This window comes from Xiphophorus couchianus, chromosome 19 (assembly GCF_001444195.1).
Source record: "Xiphophorus couchianus chromosome 19, X_couchianus-1.0, whole genome shotgun sequence".
NCBI classification, from domain to species: Eukaryota; Metazoa; Chordata; class Actinopteri; order Cyprinodontiformes; family Poeciliidae; genus Xiphophorus; species Xiphophorus couchianus.
The window spans coordinates 4,609,038-4,626,470 of NC_040246.1; the positions used below are offsets into that span (position 1 = coordinate 4,609,038).

The 17,433-nt window shown below is 39.0% G+C and overlaps 1 protein-coding gene across 5 annotated transcripts in view; it reads right to left on the bottom strand.

Moving 5' to 3' along the window:
* Positions 1-4,958: 4,958 nt before the first annotated feature.
* dnmt3ab (DNA (cytosine-5-)-methyltransferase 3 alpha b) overlaps positions 4,959-17,433 on the bottom strand; it is a 51,892-nt gene continuing 39,417 nt past the window's right edge. For 4 of the 5 annotated variants that reach the window (XM_028001134.1, XM_028001136.1, XM_028001133.1 and 1 more), the window contains 17 exons: positions 16,737-17,090; positions 14,880-15,038; positions 14,558-14,665; positions 13,343-13,499; positions 13,108-13,248; positions 11,862-11,906; positions 11,560-11,639; positions 11,321-11,433; positions 9,100-9,283; positions 8,932-9,016; positions 8,392-8,537; positions 8,131-8,221; positions 7,867-8,015; positions 7,129-7,214; positions 6,881-6,950; positions 5,825-5,943; positions 5,147-5,288 (listed from right to left, as the gene is read on the bottom strand). In XM_028001134.1, coding sequence (XP_027856935.1) covers positions 5,147-5,288; positions 5,825-5,943; positions 6,881-6,950; positions 7,129-7,214; positions 7,867-8,015; positions 8,131-8,221; positions 8,392-8,537; positions 8,932-9,016; positions 9,100-9,283; positions 11,321-11,433; positions 11,560-11,639; positions 11,862-11,906; positions 13,108-13,248; positions 13,343-13,499; positions 14,558-14,665; positions 14,880-15,038; positions 16,737-17,090 — 2,229 coding nt within the window. Of the gene's footprint in view, positions 5,289-5,824; positions 5,944-6,880; positions 6,951-7,128; positions 7,215-7,866; positions 8,016-8,130; positions 8,222-8,391; positions 8,538-8,931; positions 9,017-9,099; positions 9,284-11,320; positions 11,434-11,559; positions 11,640-11,861; positions 11,907-13,107; positions 13,249-13,342; positions 13,500-14,557; positions 14,666-14,879; positions 15,039-16,736; positions 17,091-17,433 lie in introns of all 5 variants that reach the window. The other variant, XM_028001135.1, reaches the window with a different exon arrangement.

The window sequence follows — 17,433 nt, forward strand, 5'->3', positions numbered from 1 at the left end:
TGGATTTGAGGTGGAAACCACAATACATGGTGAGTAGCTCTCATGTTTTAACAACAGTGGTCTAGATTTCTTCCTTTAGCCAACTTGCTACACCAGCAGAGTATCTGATTACTGGCAAGGCTTGGCTGTTGCCTGGACCTTGTTCCTGGCATTGAACAAGGTCCAATGAACCTTGAACCTTGAAATGGCAATGTAAGGTAAGTTCTTAGAGTCTACTTTACTCTTTCCGAGAGTACACATACATATAACGTTATATATACTTTATATATAATGAGGCAGAAAGTGGTAGATGGCTTTTTTATTTTTTTGCACAAAAACAAGACATTTATTCAAGTGTTCTCCAGCACAAGTACATACAGAGCCTTTATCTTGTCTCTGGACACTAAACATAAGTATGGGGGAGTCACGCTGAGAATGGGTGCTACATTTGCTGTATGAACTGTTCTTGAGGGGGGGAAAAAAGCATATATAGGCCATAAAACAGTTATGGCAGAAAGAAAGTCAAAAAGAGTGTCAACAGTATCACACAGTATTGACCTTCCTTTAACAGTAAAAAACAAACACAAAAAAACTGGTTGGTGATACAAAAACAAAGGGCAAAAAAAGGCATCAGTTCAAAACAACAGCATGATAATAGACATGAATATTACAGCCTGGAATGTAGGGTTAAGAAGCAATGCGTGTAAAGCATACAGTATGCAATAGTAAAAATGATTACTGTTTTTTTTCTCACACAATTTCCCACAGATAAAGCACCAACTACAGCAATCTAGCAATCTATAGTCTAAAACAATATAGGAAACCTTTCTTTACTGTTACTCCTTTTTTTTTTCAAGTACAAAGTTAAAATGCCTTTGTTAATATATTTGTGTGACTGACATAACAGGTCTTTTTTCATCACTACAAAGAACTCAAAACAGTCATTGTCATTTTCATTTCTCTCCCAATTAAATATATGTTTCTGGATAAGATAAACTGTTTAGCACCATTGGAAACAACTACAATCCCTCTTTTTACATAAGCAGAAAGAAAAAACATTCAAATACAAACTAAAATAAAAATAAAAATAAACACCACCAGGTAGGGCTGTGCGCTAACACTGAGACCATTATGCTTGAAGCTGTCCATTGGCCAATGCTAACATCACAAACACATTGAATCTGGATTCACACAGACTGGGATGGAAAAGCTAACGTCTATTGGTTAAAGCAAGTTCTGAATCAGATTTTTGATTATTTTTTATTTTTATCACAAAAAAAAAAGTGTTGTTGATGATATATATTAAGAGAGAATATTTGTACATCTTATGTGAAATAATAATAAAAAGAACAAAGATGAATTGGAAAACGGTGACTGAAAATTTCTATTTACAAAATGTAAAAAAAAAATGTACAAAGATGAAGGGATGTTGGGTTTTTCTTTTGTTTCAGAACAGGGAAAATATGACTCTTCTGTGAGGACAAAAATTACGGCGATAAGGTCACTTAAGAAAGTAATTATATAGAGAAATAAAAATTTAAAAATTTCAATCTTAAATACGATATAGATTAAGTGATAACATCTGCTTTCATTAGGCTCTTTAAATCTTTTGAGAGCTGAAATCTTTGTCAAACACTAAGTCAGTTTTTTGTTTTGACAAACCGCGGCGTCGAGCCTCCTGACGTAGCTTTAAGTTTAAAATCAGGAGCAATGGCCTCCCTCTAGTTTTGAGGGTGGCTGTGATCCGCACTCTAACATTTTTCGAGAAAATACCAGAGGCCCGAGACCAAATATAGACAAAAAGCAGATGACATAATATTTAGACTCTGGCAGACGTCTTTCTTCTTCTACATTCGCTGAGTTTGGGCGGTAACTAGGCATGAGCCGCTTACAGGTCCTAAGGTATCCCGAAGTTTTTAAAACATTACCGTTTTAAGCCTGATTAAAAAAATGTCCATCATACCATTTCCCATGGTTTAAAATCATTTTCAAAGAGAAGCCCAGAAAAAGTGCTTGAGTAACCGAAGTTAACTTTCCTGGCTGTAAAGCGCTACAAATTTAGCTTTAGCACAAAAAAAATATTTCCGGTCACAAACAGCTCGGAGAGTTGTTTGAAAGGTGTGGAAATTACAGAAGCACCGCCTATTGCTCTTTTTAAGATAGTGCTAATTTAAAAGTATAATTGGCAAGCTACGAGCAGCTTGTGTGCTCTGACGGAGCAGAGAGCCTGACTAATTTCCAAACTAGCATTAGCTTATTACATATTAGCTTAGTAAGAAAACAACTGAATTTATCAGTTATTTGCGCTCTATTTTTGCTTAAGTCTACGACAAAGTATGTTATAGTTAACCCTATATTCTATATTACACTAATTATCAATAGGTTGCATTATTTTAGCAGCAGCAGGAATAATTGTTGCCTTTTTCTACTGATAAAAGCAATTAGATCTTGTTATTGATTCTTATTCTTAACTTTTTTGTACAAATACCAAGGAACCGTGGTATTTTGACTCAAAGTCACACCGACCCATGCCTAGTGGTAAGGGGGTTCGCTGCTGCTTTAAAATAGAGTACAATATGAACGATGCAGGAAAAGGAAAGGTCAACAAACATCAATCCACCAACTATACACAGTCCAATAACAAGTTTCACATATCAAAATCCATACTTGTACTTCTATTGGCACAGCCCTACTGAATACAAAAAGTATTACACAAGGGTAGATCAGTTCACATCATAAAACTAAACAAACAAAAAAATAAAAATTCACAAGAATTATCATTTAATAATGATAAAAAAAAATGATCAGGAAAACAAAGTTTACATATAAAAGTGCTTATAATGTTGATAAAACAGCACAAAATTGCTATAAAAGGTAGAAGAACCTTGTGAAGCCGCACCATGTTGTTGAGTTTTTGCACCTGACAGTTTTTTTCAGTTCAGAGAGGCGGACGTTGAGGAGGACGGTCACCGGGCCTCCAGCAACAGCGCTTGCTAACAGTTGTACAGTAATCTCGTTCGTCGGGGTGACACTAGAAAAAAGTAGCTCACCGGAGACTTAAAAATATATATTTTTTTGTTGTTGTTTTATTTTTTTTAATGACAGGAAACATCATTCCCCATGTGGCTAGCTTCACTTCCTGTTTGTGCAGATGCAGGCCTTGGGCCTTAGAGCAGAAAGGCTGGGAGACCAAATGAGCACCAGTAGAAACAGTACAAAAGTTGTAAAAGAGGACAGGCTCTGTGTTGCAGTTTAAAGTCTGTTTTGCAGAACTAAGTACATTTTTTTTTTCAATTAAATGTAAAAACATCCAGCAGAAGTCTTTCAAGCAACAGGTTAAAGAGCTCTGTGTTGTCTAAAGTCGTAGTGCCACATGGGCTATGATGTCTGTCATCATCTTGTAGCACCATGGTGTTGTAACCATATTACAGTAGTACCTTTATTACCTTCAGCTGTGTATAGAAACCGTAAACAAAGAGGTATTTGTGATCTGGTGTTTTGGATTTTCAGAGACACGGCCCTCGCCGGCGCCGAAGCGGGGGAACTCCCCCCCGCCCCCCAAAAAACGCATTTCACATCTCCGTTGAGGCTCAGTAGCTGGAAGCACGGCTGCTGCGGCTGCACGTCACAACGTGCCGCAGCGGCGCCGACGCGTTTCACGCACCCGAAACGCCGACCCCATGCTTCTCGAAAGATTTCCGTCTCTTTAGTAAAACGCGTTCGGCGCTCGAGTGTCTCAAGAGGAAAGCGTAGTCTCAAGAATATGATGGGAATTTTGTTCTCTTTTGATACAACAAATCAAAAAAAAAAATCTCAATAAAAAGAAACAAAAAAACAAACATTTCAAAGGTGGAGAAAAATGCAATTAAATGTTTTGCTTTGTAAGCGTAATGGTATTTAAGCTTAAATTTGCATCTATAGGTTTGCTTGCAAAGCTAAAAGTTTCTTTTGCGCCTATAACGATTTGGTCATGCCTCCAGAATTTTGGGATGATAATATTTAGCTTGAAACCACTTTTTGGTTGGCTGTGCAAACATTAACTTCCAAGATTTCGGGAATATAAATTTTTTCTCTTTTGGTTAGTTCAGGTCTATGTATTCTCTCTACATTGTCCTTTTTTCAAGCTGGACTCTATTTAGGGGAGTCCTGATGTGGAAAAGCTAAGATCTCAGAATCTCTATTTAGTGTTGAAGAGTACAGTACAGATTTACAATATTTCAGTTTTTGCACAAGAACTAATCAAGTCAAACACTAGTAAAAAAAATTAAAAGAGTTTAAAGTTCGCACCGAAACAAACACCAAACAAAAACAAATATAAGTACCGGACCAAATATTTCAGACGAGAATAAAAGTTTAGCTTTGTGATCCAAACTTTTTCATTCGAAATAAAAAACTTTTGGATTTGCAAGCAAATGGTTTTTTTTTTCTTCTTCGCAAAATAACAGTATGTCCAATTTGTATAGTTTTGGTTTAAAATGTCTTTTTTTTCAGTGAGAAACATTTTGATTCATCATTTTAAAAAGGAACAAAATTCCACTTATACAAGTATAGCTCACACAAACATATAAACAATATTCGATAACAATGCTAAAAGGTAAAAAATAACAACAAAAAACCCCCAATATTAAATAGAATAAGAATTACAATCCAAATACAAGAGATAATGTGAATCTATGTCAATGTTTGCAAATTATACAGTACAGACCAAAAGTTTGGACACACCTTTCTAATTCAATGGGTTTTCTTTATTTTCATGACTATTTATAAGGCAAGAAATCCCACTTATTAACCTGACAGGGCAGGTTGACCTATGAAGTGAAAACCATTTCAGGTGACGACCTCTTGAAGCCCATCAAGAAAATGCAGAGTGTGTGCAAAGCAGTAATCACAGCAAAAGGTTGCTACTTTGAAGAAACTAGAATATAAGGGGTATTTTCAGTTGTTTTACACTTTTTTGTTTAGTGCATATTTCCACATGTGTTATTCATAGTTTTGATGCCTTCAGTGTGAATCTACAATGTCAATAGTCATGAAAATAAAGGAAACTCATTGAATTAAAAGGTGTGTCCAAATTTTTGGTCTGTACTGTACGTATAAGTATAATCTGAGAATCAAGGCTCTTATTATTTCTAGTTCCTAAATAGCCTGAAAGACAACGTCTCGCTCCTCAAACACAGGCAAAGTAATCTTTAAGTGGTGCAAACAGGTGGCGGATGACGGGGACGCTCCACGCTCGGCCCAGGAGCCTCTGCCTCGCCAGTCGGCTCATGTTGGAAACGTCTGTATAGTGGACTGGGAAGCCGAATACCCTGACGAGAGAAACCACAAGCGAACAGGATGAGACGGAGAAATCTAAAATCAAAAGACAAGACAATCATCTTAACCTTGAAAGCCCTCAAATTATAGTTTGTCTGGGAAGTCATTGTCACAGTTTGAATCAAATCTAAATGAGGTTGAGAAATGCATTTTAAGTGATAACGTTAGATCTTGGGAAAAAACCCAAAACAAAACAACAACAAAGAAAAACTGGTGCACCACAGGGAACCATTTCAGATCCCATGATTTTTAGCTTACCTATTAACAGCCATTTGGTGTTGCAAAATGTTTGCTCCGTCACAAAGCGCCGCCTATTAGCCCCAGTCCCACACAACTCCACCAGGTTAGTGAACACTTGGTGAAACTGCACATCCGAGTGGTTGTAGACAGCTTAACGTAGGATTTTGTGTTGTGACGATTTGCTCCATATGGAGTCTTAGAAGGAATAGGAGCTTCTTAAAGGGACAGATGCCCATTTCAAAGCGCCTAAAGAGCACACGGATTCTTATTTCATAAAAATCTTTCATACCTTTCCATCTCAGGGCACCAGAGGATGTCTTCTTTTTCATTCATATAGACGGGATAATGCTGGTCCTTCCCTTGCTTGATGGAGTTAGACCTGGTGGTGATGGTCCTCACCTTCTCAAACTGAAAAAAAAAAAAAAACATGACTAAAAATAATGTTTTTATTATTTTAAATAGTAACTAAGCTATAATTCTTGTAATAAATAATGTTTCTCTTGTTTAATAAATATCTTAAATTAGCGGTATTTCTCAAAACGTCTTGGCACAGATTACAAGATTGGAGCCGAGAATGTGGAAATTTGTGTATTCCTGAACCAGAAAACATTTGCTAATGTTCAGAAACCATGTTTAGCTTCAAAATTCTCCTGGATAGCTGAGCACCAAATGCAACACGGGCCTAATTTGATGGCACCTATAAAGAGGGTTTGTTTTGGAGTTTAGAAAACTCTAAAATGAACCAGTTTTTAGTGTCTTAACGTAATCTCTCAATGAAAACTTTAGAAAAATCTAAGCTTTAAATCGACTAAATTCATTAATTGAATTGTGTGTGTGTCTGGATTTGAAATAAGGCATGAAGCTGTTGAGTAGTGGATCATTTCCAATGTAAGATACAGTGGAGGATCTGTGATGCTGTCGGTCCGATTCTCTTCCAAATGCCTCGGGTGCCTTTTTAAAACGCATACATTTAATAAAAACCTGGTGAAAAATCTCAAACTAAGAACTCATCGTCAAATTTAACAGATACAGACTAAGAACTGTTGTACAAGGTGTAGATGTCTGACACCGAATTAATGATTTAGCAATTAGATTAGTATTTTCTAATGTGAAGGAGTTTTTCTACCCCACTGAAATTCTTAAAATGTAAAAGATATATTCTAAGTAAGATTATTATGACAGCATAAATTCATAAATTGGCCTTTTCTACACATTTACTATATAGCCACCACAATTTACAGCATGTAGTAGCAGAAATAAATAAGGAATCGTTTATATTGGTGACATTTGTTTTTAGTTTACATGATTTTCTGATGGATTTCTGTGAACTGGTTGATGTTCATACCTTTGCCGTTCTGCCATGCTCCAAACAGTCCTGGAGGTCCAGCCTGTCGGAGCACATGGCCGACAGAGGTCTGAAGAGGAGAAACGAATGGGAGCCGTTTACAATCAGATGAGCTATAGTTGAAAGCTTTAGTTCGATGGAGAATCTCCTACGACAGCCACTAAAACACTCCAGAGATAGATGTATCCACGAAGGCTGAGAGAGTTTGTTTATTTTTGATGCTTCTTTCTGACAGTCCAACCACTAACCTGTTCATGCCAGGGAGGTTACCCCAAAAGTAACGGGCGCGGTGGGCAGCAGACACCTCCTTGGCATCAATCATAACTGGATTACACTGTGATTAAAGACAAGGAAGATTGAACAGCAAGGTTTAATCTGACGGATACCAGTACAGCTTTCGTTTCCAGTAAAACACAGTGGAGTTTTTCTTCTTTTTTTGGTGTGTCAATTAAAATGAAAGAAAAATCTGCAAAAAACAGAAGAGAAGCTGCATCTGCTGAGTTGTGCCAACTAATTTACTTTAATTTAACATAATTTACTTTTAAAAGCCAGCCTAGGGTAAGTCATTTTGTCTCGGGCATAATAATCTATAAAATATAATGACATAAAATCAAAATTTACAAACAACAAAAAATTTGAATAATGTTCTTATTTCTTCTTATATCACAGCTTTTAAAGAGACGTCCAAATCGGAGGAATTAAATTGTTTTGAAGTACAAATAGTGTAAAGTTGACAGATAATCACGTGTTTAAAATGCAGTGATATATTATAAGAAAAATGCAACTTATAATTGCTTCAACAAGACATCACCACAAGGGGGCAGTCATAACCCAGTAATCATTTGGTGCCCTGTTAAAATACAGTTTACCCACTTATAACTTGAGGCAGATCATTTTATGTATTAAAAGTATAATCAAGAGGAGGTGTACTGTCTTGTTTTGTATGTTTAACTCGCAGACAGTCCTCCATCACTGTAGGAGCTAACCTCTAAAAAGCGAGAGATGTCCCTCTTGTCGCTCACACCCATCGCAACAACGTTTTCAAAGAGCCAGAAGAACGGTCTGTCGTCTCCTTCCTTCGGCCGAGCCTCGTGGAGCAGCCGGTAGAACTCAAAGAAGAGGCGGCCGCTGCCTCCTGTGGGGCAAAAACAGTCGCCACATTGAGGAACGGTCTTGTGTTTCGCATCTGGAGCAGAAAGATTTGTAAAACACGACAGGGGAATGTAAAAAGAGAAGTTGCGTGAACATACCATAAACGCCCTTCCGAGCAGGATTGACTATCGAGAGGTCGTTGCAGGGACTTCCACCAATGACGAGGTCAAACGGACCCCACTCCTGAATCTGTCCAAAGACATGAGAAAAGTCATACAAAGGGAGAAAAATAACCATGAGCAAATACAGACAGAATATGAAACGTTAAAGTGCTCTACCAATGCAGTGCAAATACTTTTGACTGGTGATGGAGTTTAAACTCATCAAGTCCCCCCCCAAAGTAAAGCTTCTTCACTTACATGTTTGCGTGTGACATTCCTCACATCCCCAACGTACATGATCCGCCCCTGATGTCGGACCATGCCCACTGTGATTGAGTCTTCACACACCTCGGACGCTACGTAGCGATCCACTTGGATGCCAAGTTCTTTTAACACCAGCAGTCCTGTGGAGAGCGCAATAAACAACGAATCCATCAACATTTAATCAAAAAAACTAAGAGCGGGTAAATCCCGAGAATCAGTTCATTTCAAACTTTAAAAATTATTTGACAGAAACAAGGATTGCTGAAGCTATAGACCAGGGTTGTCAAACTCCAGTCCTCAAGGGCCGCTGTCCTGCAGTTTTTAGATGTGCCACAGCTACAAAACACTGGAATGAAATGGCTTAATTACCTCCTCCTTGTGTAGATCAGTTCTCCAGAGCCTTAATGACCTAATTATTGTATTCAGGTGTGCTGCAGCAGAGGCACATCTAAATGTTGCAGGGCATTGGCCCTCCAAGACTGAAGTTTGACACCTGTGCTATAGACCGTGGCAAAAGAGAAGAAGATGTCCAACCTGTTGCTATGCCATCAAACAGCGACAGAACACGAATGGGCCTCCTCTTCTCCACCAGGACTGGAGGGTAAAGCTTTGGTGGATCCTGAAATTGACACATTGGAAGGAAAGTCAGACAGGGAGGCCACAGAGAGACTCCTCTGCAAGGCACTTGCTACTACTACTCACAAAATCTTGGTCATGATTATTTGCGAAGAAGAGCTGCAGATGGTCGGGCCAGTCTGAGCGGCGCTCCAGAAGGCCAAACACGCCCTTCGGACTGCACATGAAGCAGTTCCACGGGTCCTCTTTGATGGCAGCGTGGGCGGCTCCTTGACCGACGAGGAGGTCTACACATTCGACACAGAAACACCTGCACACAGAGATCCAACGGCGTTAACACAGCGAGTGCTAAATCGCTTTGGCTGAAGCAGGATTTCAAACTTTCAGTGTTCAAAGTAGGGACGCAAACAATTAATCGACTTACGGTTAACTGTTTATTAATTGTTTATTAGATTAAAATGAGCTCCAATAGATTAACTAATAACGTCCGCTTGGACCTTCTTTTAGTGTTGTAGTTTGGCCGCCATCCAGCAGAGGTTATCCTTAAGCGGAGCAAGTTGATAGAGAAAGAAAAACAGTCCAAACAGAGTTCGGTGTGGGATGAAAAACTGACTTTATTAGGTTCTGTTTTGAAATAAAAACACTCGATAAGCTCCTTAAGTTTCACGTTAATGACGCTCATTCAGGTGAGAGGCGTCAACTACTAATTTAAAAATTACTGAAGCGCTACAAAGGCGAGGACGTGGTGACAAGAGAGAGGAGAGAGGATAACAGAGGAAAAATGTGACGTGATGAAAAAGAAATATGATGCCAATACGCAAGGCTGATTTTGAGGTCGGTCGTGAACCTCAAAGTCAGCCGTGCCGTCGTGTTAACACAAAGAACAGCCTTGTGCGCTGATTAGGCCGTCGTACGTCTGACAACACTCCGTGTGTTGCTCTCAGTGGTATTTTTCAATGTTTGTTTTCTTGTAATTACTGCGCCAGGTTACTTCAGCTGATCTTTCTTTGAGGCTTCCAACTGAAAAAACACGCATGATGTAATATTTGCCATCAGCCGTTCCTGAGCCTGACCTCCATGATGAAGCCTGACATCAGTGTTATGACATTTGCGATGACTACAGCGAGCTCTTTGTGACGAATAACGCCACTATCTGTGTTGGATTTATTACAAATAATAAACGGTCGATTCATCCAAAGATTATGTCACAGAGCTCAAGGACATTCTCCAGTAAAACCGTAGCAAGTGCAAAATACACTGTGTGTCTTGCACATACATTGCCTTGCAAATACAAATCTGAACAGATGTTATCCGCACATCAAAGTGCACAGAGGTGACTTTTGAAGGATTTTATCAATGGGTGTCAAATTAAAAAGGGCATAAAGCAAACGCATTACATTTTTTTCAGAATTACAATCAAACACCACTTTGATAAAAAAAAAACCAATAAAATAAATTGAAGTTTGTGATCGTAAAGTGACAAAATGTGAACAATTCAGAAGGGTTGGAATACTTTTGCAAAACCCTGGATGTGCGAGGGTTGGACTACACCATTTTTAATGAAAAGCATCACTGGGCTTGATGAGTTTATTTCAGTTTCTCTGACCTGTCTATGCTGGTTTGAGGTTGCAAGTCCAGTGTAGAGATTGTAAAAAACGAGGCATGTCTAGTTAAGAGGTGTTTTGGTCTATGCTTCACATCGTTCAAAGAAAATCTTGTAATGTTTTAAGCTGGAGCTTTAAGACAAACCGTTGTTCTTCATGTGAGGAAGGACTTTTGATTTTGTTGTCCTACATTCACAACCCTGAGGGGACATCTCAACAGAAAATAACCTGAGGTGAATCTTTACTAGTTCGTTCTAAGTCCTCATTTTAGATGCAGAGACTGGTTCTGGTTTCACCAGATCTGACTTCTGAATGGTCAGACAAATAGTAAGACAAATGTTCTTACTAGTCCTTAACAACAAAACAACAAAACAACAAAATGGGAAAACAACAAAACAAAAAACTGAAGCGAATTTCTTCTCTGGCAAAGCTGCCTGCACATGTGATGAGCATCACAGCTTTTTAATGAAACCTCCTAAAAGAAAAGAAAACTAAAACTTCTACATCTTCTAGAGATGTTAGCAATATAATTTCCCTTCAGCTCAAAGTATTTCAGTTCGTGTAACCCAGTGGTGCTCGAGGTTTCCGACACATTTTTACTTCTGTACTTCTCCAGACTCAAATTTCTATACACCAATTACCTCTAAACGCCCCACGAAGGAGGCCAACAAGGTCGAACGTGCACAACTGAAGACGAGGCGGTCGCAATGTAAGCTCGTCGCATCAGGAAATCAAACCCTCACCTGCAACAGTTGTTGTTTCCACACATGAGCACCTCACGTCCGCCACAGCAAATAGTGCAGTACGACTGATAACCGTCATCGTCGTATTGGTATGCACATTCCAGGAAGCAGTTCTGCAAAGCACACAGAAAGAGCCGAATAGAAGCAGAGAGACATTTAAAAAAAAAAAAAAAAAAAACAACTTAAAGACTTTTGCTGTTTTCAAAAACGGTAAAGGCGTTCGGTGGGCAGCGTCTCACCTTGCAGCTCTGGCACATTCCTCCAGCGAACAGCGGGTGCTCCAGGCTCACGTTCAGACTTCCACAAGAGATGCAGATGTCTGGAGGAAGACGAGAGGCGGTGATGAAGACTTGAGTGAAAATATCTAGTCAGCTGTGACTCAGGTTAGTTGGGATGTTCATGAAGGGGGGTAGGAACATACATAATTGTGTTGCCTTTAGTGTTTTATGGGAACAGTTGCATAGATTCTGATTAGATTGCTTCTTAACGACAGTGAGAAATGACTGAACGCATCTGGAGAGCATGTGTGAGCCCAACTTACCCTCCAAGCTGCGGCACTTTTGTCTCACTTCATAAACAAGTCGCTCTGTGACAGAAAAGAGGAAATGAATGAATAAATGTTGCTGAAATTGTTACAACCCCCCCAATGTTCCTACTTTATGCTCACATCACATATGGTAAATGGCCATATATAATGTGAGCTCTTTATCAAGTCCAGAGGACTCCAAAGCGCCTTCGGTCAATCATTTAAAAAGTCAAAGAAACCGTCCACTGCTTCAAAAAAATAACCCTAAGAACTCATGGCCACTAAAATCAGAAGGTATGAGGCTGATTTTATGCTAAATAAATGTTAAAATGATTGAATAGTGAGTAAAACTGAGAAAAAAAAAAATCTAAAAGATGATGTTTGTGTACATATTTTGAAGCATTGTGGGTCTCTACCCAGAAGCTAATTCTGGTTTATTAATCTCAAACATTAATAAACTTTCAATTTTAGTGAACATTTAAACTTTAAATATCTGAATAAACAACAGAAAAAACAAATAAAATGAATTATGAAGTCTTTGTAAACAAAACTGTCTTTCAAAAAAGGGATAGTTAAAGACCAAAACACCAGATTGAAGACTTTCATCATCCAGTTTCAATATCTCAGCTTTCAAATAACAGTCCTATTCTTTCACGCACAACTCAAAACATGGCATTTACCTCTGCTACAAATATTAATAACTGCTCAAATAAATAGAATAGAAAAATCATACTGACTCCTATCTTAAAGAAGAATCGGTTCAAATTGATACTGTCAGATCAAAGCTTGACAAACAGTGGAACTGAAATTGTTTGTGAAACTCTGATTGGTGCATCTCTCCCCAACAATAACAAAAACACTACAAGCTAAAAGACTAAAAGAGAATGCTGGAAAGAACCCATTTACAAAGTGAACAATCATCTACAAATCAAGCAAACATAGCTGCATCCACTCGTACACGGAAGGTAGAGCAAGCCTTTCTTTGATCATGAACTAAAAATAGATAAATAGATGTGTGACAGGAAGCATATTTTGCCCATGTTTTATTTTAGTGTGTAGCTCTTTGATTGTTTAACTAAGTCAATACGGCTCTGCTGCTCTGTCACTGTTAAGACCCAGAATGTAGTTGTGTCCTAACTGTAGGTGACACTGTAATATGCAGCAACTTGACCCCGTTTCCTGTCTGATTTCTACAATAATTAACCTCTCGTCAACAGACTGAGGAGTTCACAGGCTAACAAACGGACAGGGGCCCCCTCACCTCGTGTCCTCTCATCGATGATGTCCTTGACTTTCGGTTTCTCCACCGTGCTTTTGCGAGGCTTTTTGGCTGGGGGGGGCGTGTAGGCCGCCGCTTCGGGCTCCACCCACATCTCGGGGTAAACCTCGGAGTTACGCTTGTCTAGCAAGTCGAGGCAAAGTGAAAATTATAGAAATGATTTTGAGTGAGTTCGGCCGTCCCTGTTCCCACAGGGTCAAAGGTGTCACTTTCTTACCTTCAGGAGGCTCTAAGCCCTTAGGTCCAGTGGGCTGAAACCCGGTCATCGCCCACTCAATCATCTCCTTGTTTAACATGTCCACTGATTTTGAGGTTTCACTTTCATCGCTGTCGGGGCAGGCTATGAAGGCTTTCCCTGCCCGGCTACTAGCCACCTGCACACATGTGGCAAATATTTTAATCCAGCTTCATCGGCACAGGAAAAACAAACTGAGAGGAACTATAAATGAAGAGGCATACAGGATGCTTCTGACTTAAAAGTGTTGGCTAATCGAGTGAGCTGTGGATAGCTAATAGCAAGATGTATAGTAGCTTCATAGCCTTTTAAAACCAACATATGGTTGGCTAAAATAGGTCATTTATCGTTTGGAAAGAAAGACGTGGTGATTTTTATTGGCATTAACAATCCTGGATGCTCAAGAGAGTACACTCCATTAGCATCGCTAACGCTAATCTTTCTAGATGCTAAGGAGTACCAGTTTTCTATTCATTTGAACTTAGATTCAATTTAGTAAGTGTAGTAGTATATTTACAGTAACTGCTATTGTACAGATAGCATCACCTTCTAATATAAATAACGATTATTCAGTGTATGAAGGCAAAGAAAAGATGTTAAATGCCATCCTTAGATCTTCTGTATTGGTTATCTTTATTGGTCTTTATTGGTAAAAAAAAAGAAAAAAATGGAGACAGGAAACTCTGATTGGTGAACCTCTTGTTTAAAATATACCAACAATATGATAGAGTGAAACAAGAACTAGAGAATAAATCAATAACAATATATATCGCGATAGACACATAATAAATATCAGTAGAAAACACCTGTGATAAACAATTTCACTGAAACCCAAAACAGAAACGCACAGCATTTCTAGGTCGTTCATTAGCTGCTCAATCTCTCATGGCTAGCTAGCAAAAGCTGGTGGCATCAACTACCTCGTTCACTCTTTGGTTACCTAGCAACAACCTGTTGAGTAACTTCAGCAACACCAAGCCTGTACAGCTTAAAAATAAAAAACAACAACGTGGAGCAAAATTTTGGGATAAAGCAGGAAGGTCCATATCTGTAGATTGGCCGTATTTCAGATATTTAAAACAAAAAAAATGAATTATTTCTATCAACCAATATGACAAGTTTATATTATGATACGTTGTTTTTGCCATATTGTCCAGCCATAAGTGAAGCATCAAAATACAGTTCAGAAGCACTCACCTGTAACACTTCGTAGATTGCTTTCTTGTACATGGGCTGTTTGTTGTAAGTTGGTTGGTGAAAGGCATTATTAAATGAACTTAAAGGCAGAAGTTTCTCTACACATACCTGAAAACATACACAAAAAATAAACTTTTTGACGCTGCAATACCACAAATTGCCTGGATATTAAATTTCAAAGGAGCAACCAGATGCACGAATAAATACACGGAAAAAACAACAAACCCTTGTGGTTATCACTGAAACAGAAGACAGTTTTGCTTGAAAAGCCAAAGGAAAAAATCACCTGACAGAAATATTACCGTTGGCCCCGAACACTCACCACTGAGAATTTCCCGTCTCCAAACCACATGACCCATCTGGTTCCCTCGGCGGCTCTGCTCCGGCCCGTCACAGACCAGGATACGATGCGGCCCGGCCACCAAGAAAATCCTCGCAGCTTCCCCCAAACCAGCTCGCCGATGCCAAAACCACGGCTGTCCTGCAGCCAGAAGACAACACAAATCATCCACTCCATATTAACTTCTGAGTGCAGCTGAGCGTTTCCAAACAGCTTATTTTCTACTTTGGAGGGCCGGGGAGGAAACTATCTGTTGCATAAAAAAGAAAGACAAACAATTTTAACCAAAATACCCAAGAACACAGAGAAACTATGCAGCATTTTTTTGGGTACTGTATATGAACAAATTGTTTACAATGAGCTGTTATCTCAGTAAATATAAACTTCATGCAAAAACAAATTATGTTGAACTTTACAGACCACTCAAGAATTGTTCCTTAGAACTTTTAGCTAATACTAATTATACTCAATTTATTGTATTGGTCAACATACATGTTTCTCCATATGATGCCCGAATTGTGAAGCAGTAGTTCATCTGGATAAGATGATCTCTTCCTGATCTCTTTGAGATCCGGTTCTCGTTATTAAACGTTCAGAGGCGAAAAGCCGGCCATGTTGTAGCAAATGCTACAACATTTTCCCAGCTCTTACCTGTGAGAGCTGGCTATCCATATTTTGTACATGCTTTAAAACTTTTATGCTTAGACTTATTCTCATCACTTTTAATGCATTAACTACGTTTTGGGAGCTAATGAAAGAAACTCCTGCGGTTCTGATGAAAAAGGAAGTTAATCAGCATTTATTGCTGAATGTTTTCAATGGATAACAGGCTGGAGCCACAGGCTGGTTGGATTAGTTCCTAAATTGCAATGAGATGCTTTTGTAATATGTATAATTATGCAGTTATACAGTCACAAGTATTTCATCTCCACACCAAGCTAATAATAGATTAGACCTGTCACAATCAAAAGTTTTACTGGACGATAAGTCGCCCCAGAAGTTATTGTAATAAATGATAATATTGTTGCCTAATAATGCAAGATCACATTCTCAAAGATTAATAAATTTTACATTTTAGTGAACATTTAACACCAGGACTTCAAATATCTCAATAAACAACAGAAAAAACAAATAAAATGAATTAAGAAGTCTTTGTAAACAAAACTGTCCTTCAAAAAACGGGATAAAGACCAAAACCAGATTGAAGACTTTTATCATCCAGTTTCAAGCGAATGAAAATGATTCAACTCGTTTTAATTGATCCTGCGATTAACTGATTTATTGTTTATTGTGACAGGCCTACTAATGACTATTCTGTCTATAACACTGGATTTCCGCATTTGGGGAATTAGATCCAATTATATGCTAATGTATTCAAATTTGATTGTGTGTGCAGAAAAGTGGTAGGTTGCTTTTTATTGTTCTGGAAATTGCTCAAGTTCAGTATTCACCCCAATAGAAGTACAAATAGGCATTTACTCCCCAACATTCAGAGTCTGAGTTTTGTTAATAATATTGGGAAACCGTGTTATGAATCTACATGTCAAACATTAGATGTCAAGTTAAAATTGTACCGAGGTCAAAGATTAAATAAGTAATAGATTGATGCCGGTGTAAAGCACAAGGAGTGTCGTTTTATGTGTTGCTTATTCCGCAGGGCACATTATTGTGTGTATGGGTGAACTTTTAAGACACCCCACCTGAAACATGCAACTGCCTTGACAAGACAAAGAGATTCTAAACTCACATTCACCCTTAATATAGAAGTCCTTACATGTTATAGCTTCCAAAAAACCACCAGAGCAACCAGAGCAAAGTCGTGCTTCTGCAGAGCGTTACCTCATACTCGGGCTCAGTGTCCGAAGACTTTTGGGAAGTTTTTTCCTCTCCTCCGATGGCGACAGGCTCCGGAGTGGTGGCCACAGTGGGAGAAGCCGGGTCAGTAGGTTGCTGCTGTTGAGGCGGCTGCTTGTGTTGCTGCTGCTGCTGCTTTTGCTGCGGCAGAGGCGGCTGTGATTGCTGCTGATACTGAGGCTGCGGCAGAGGCTGGCTGTGCGGCTGAGGCTGAGGTTGTTGCTTTGAAGGCTGCGGGTGTTTGGTTATTGGGAGCTCCTCTGTCCGGCTCTCTGCGTCGTTCTTCTCCAGGTCCTTCATTATGTTGATCTCTGACATTAGCTTGGCTCTTTTCTCTGCCTAAAAAAATCAACAAAAAAACAACAAATAACAAAACCCAGAGACAACAGAGGAGTTGTCTCTGTTCAATAGTTCAATAGCGCAAGCTAAACTATTGCAAAGCCGATGGCGAGCCGGAGTCTGAAAGCCCTTGTAAACAGGATCTTACTGTTCCTTGTAAAAGTATTCATACCCTTAGAACTACTTCCACTTTTTTTCACTTTAATGGGATCTTATGTAATAGCCCCAACACAATGTAGTCAGTGACGCCCACGGGAAAAAAAAATTTCATAGGGGTGACCAGACCAGGATAATAAAACTTTTAGGGGAGCGCAGTGGATGTAGTGCATAATTGTGAAGTGGA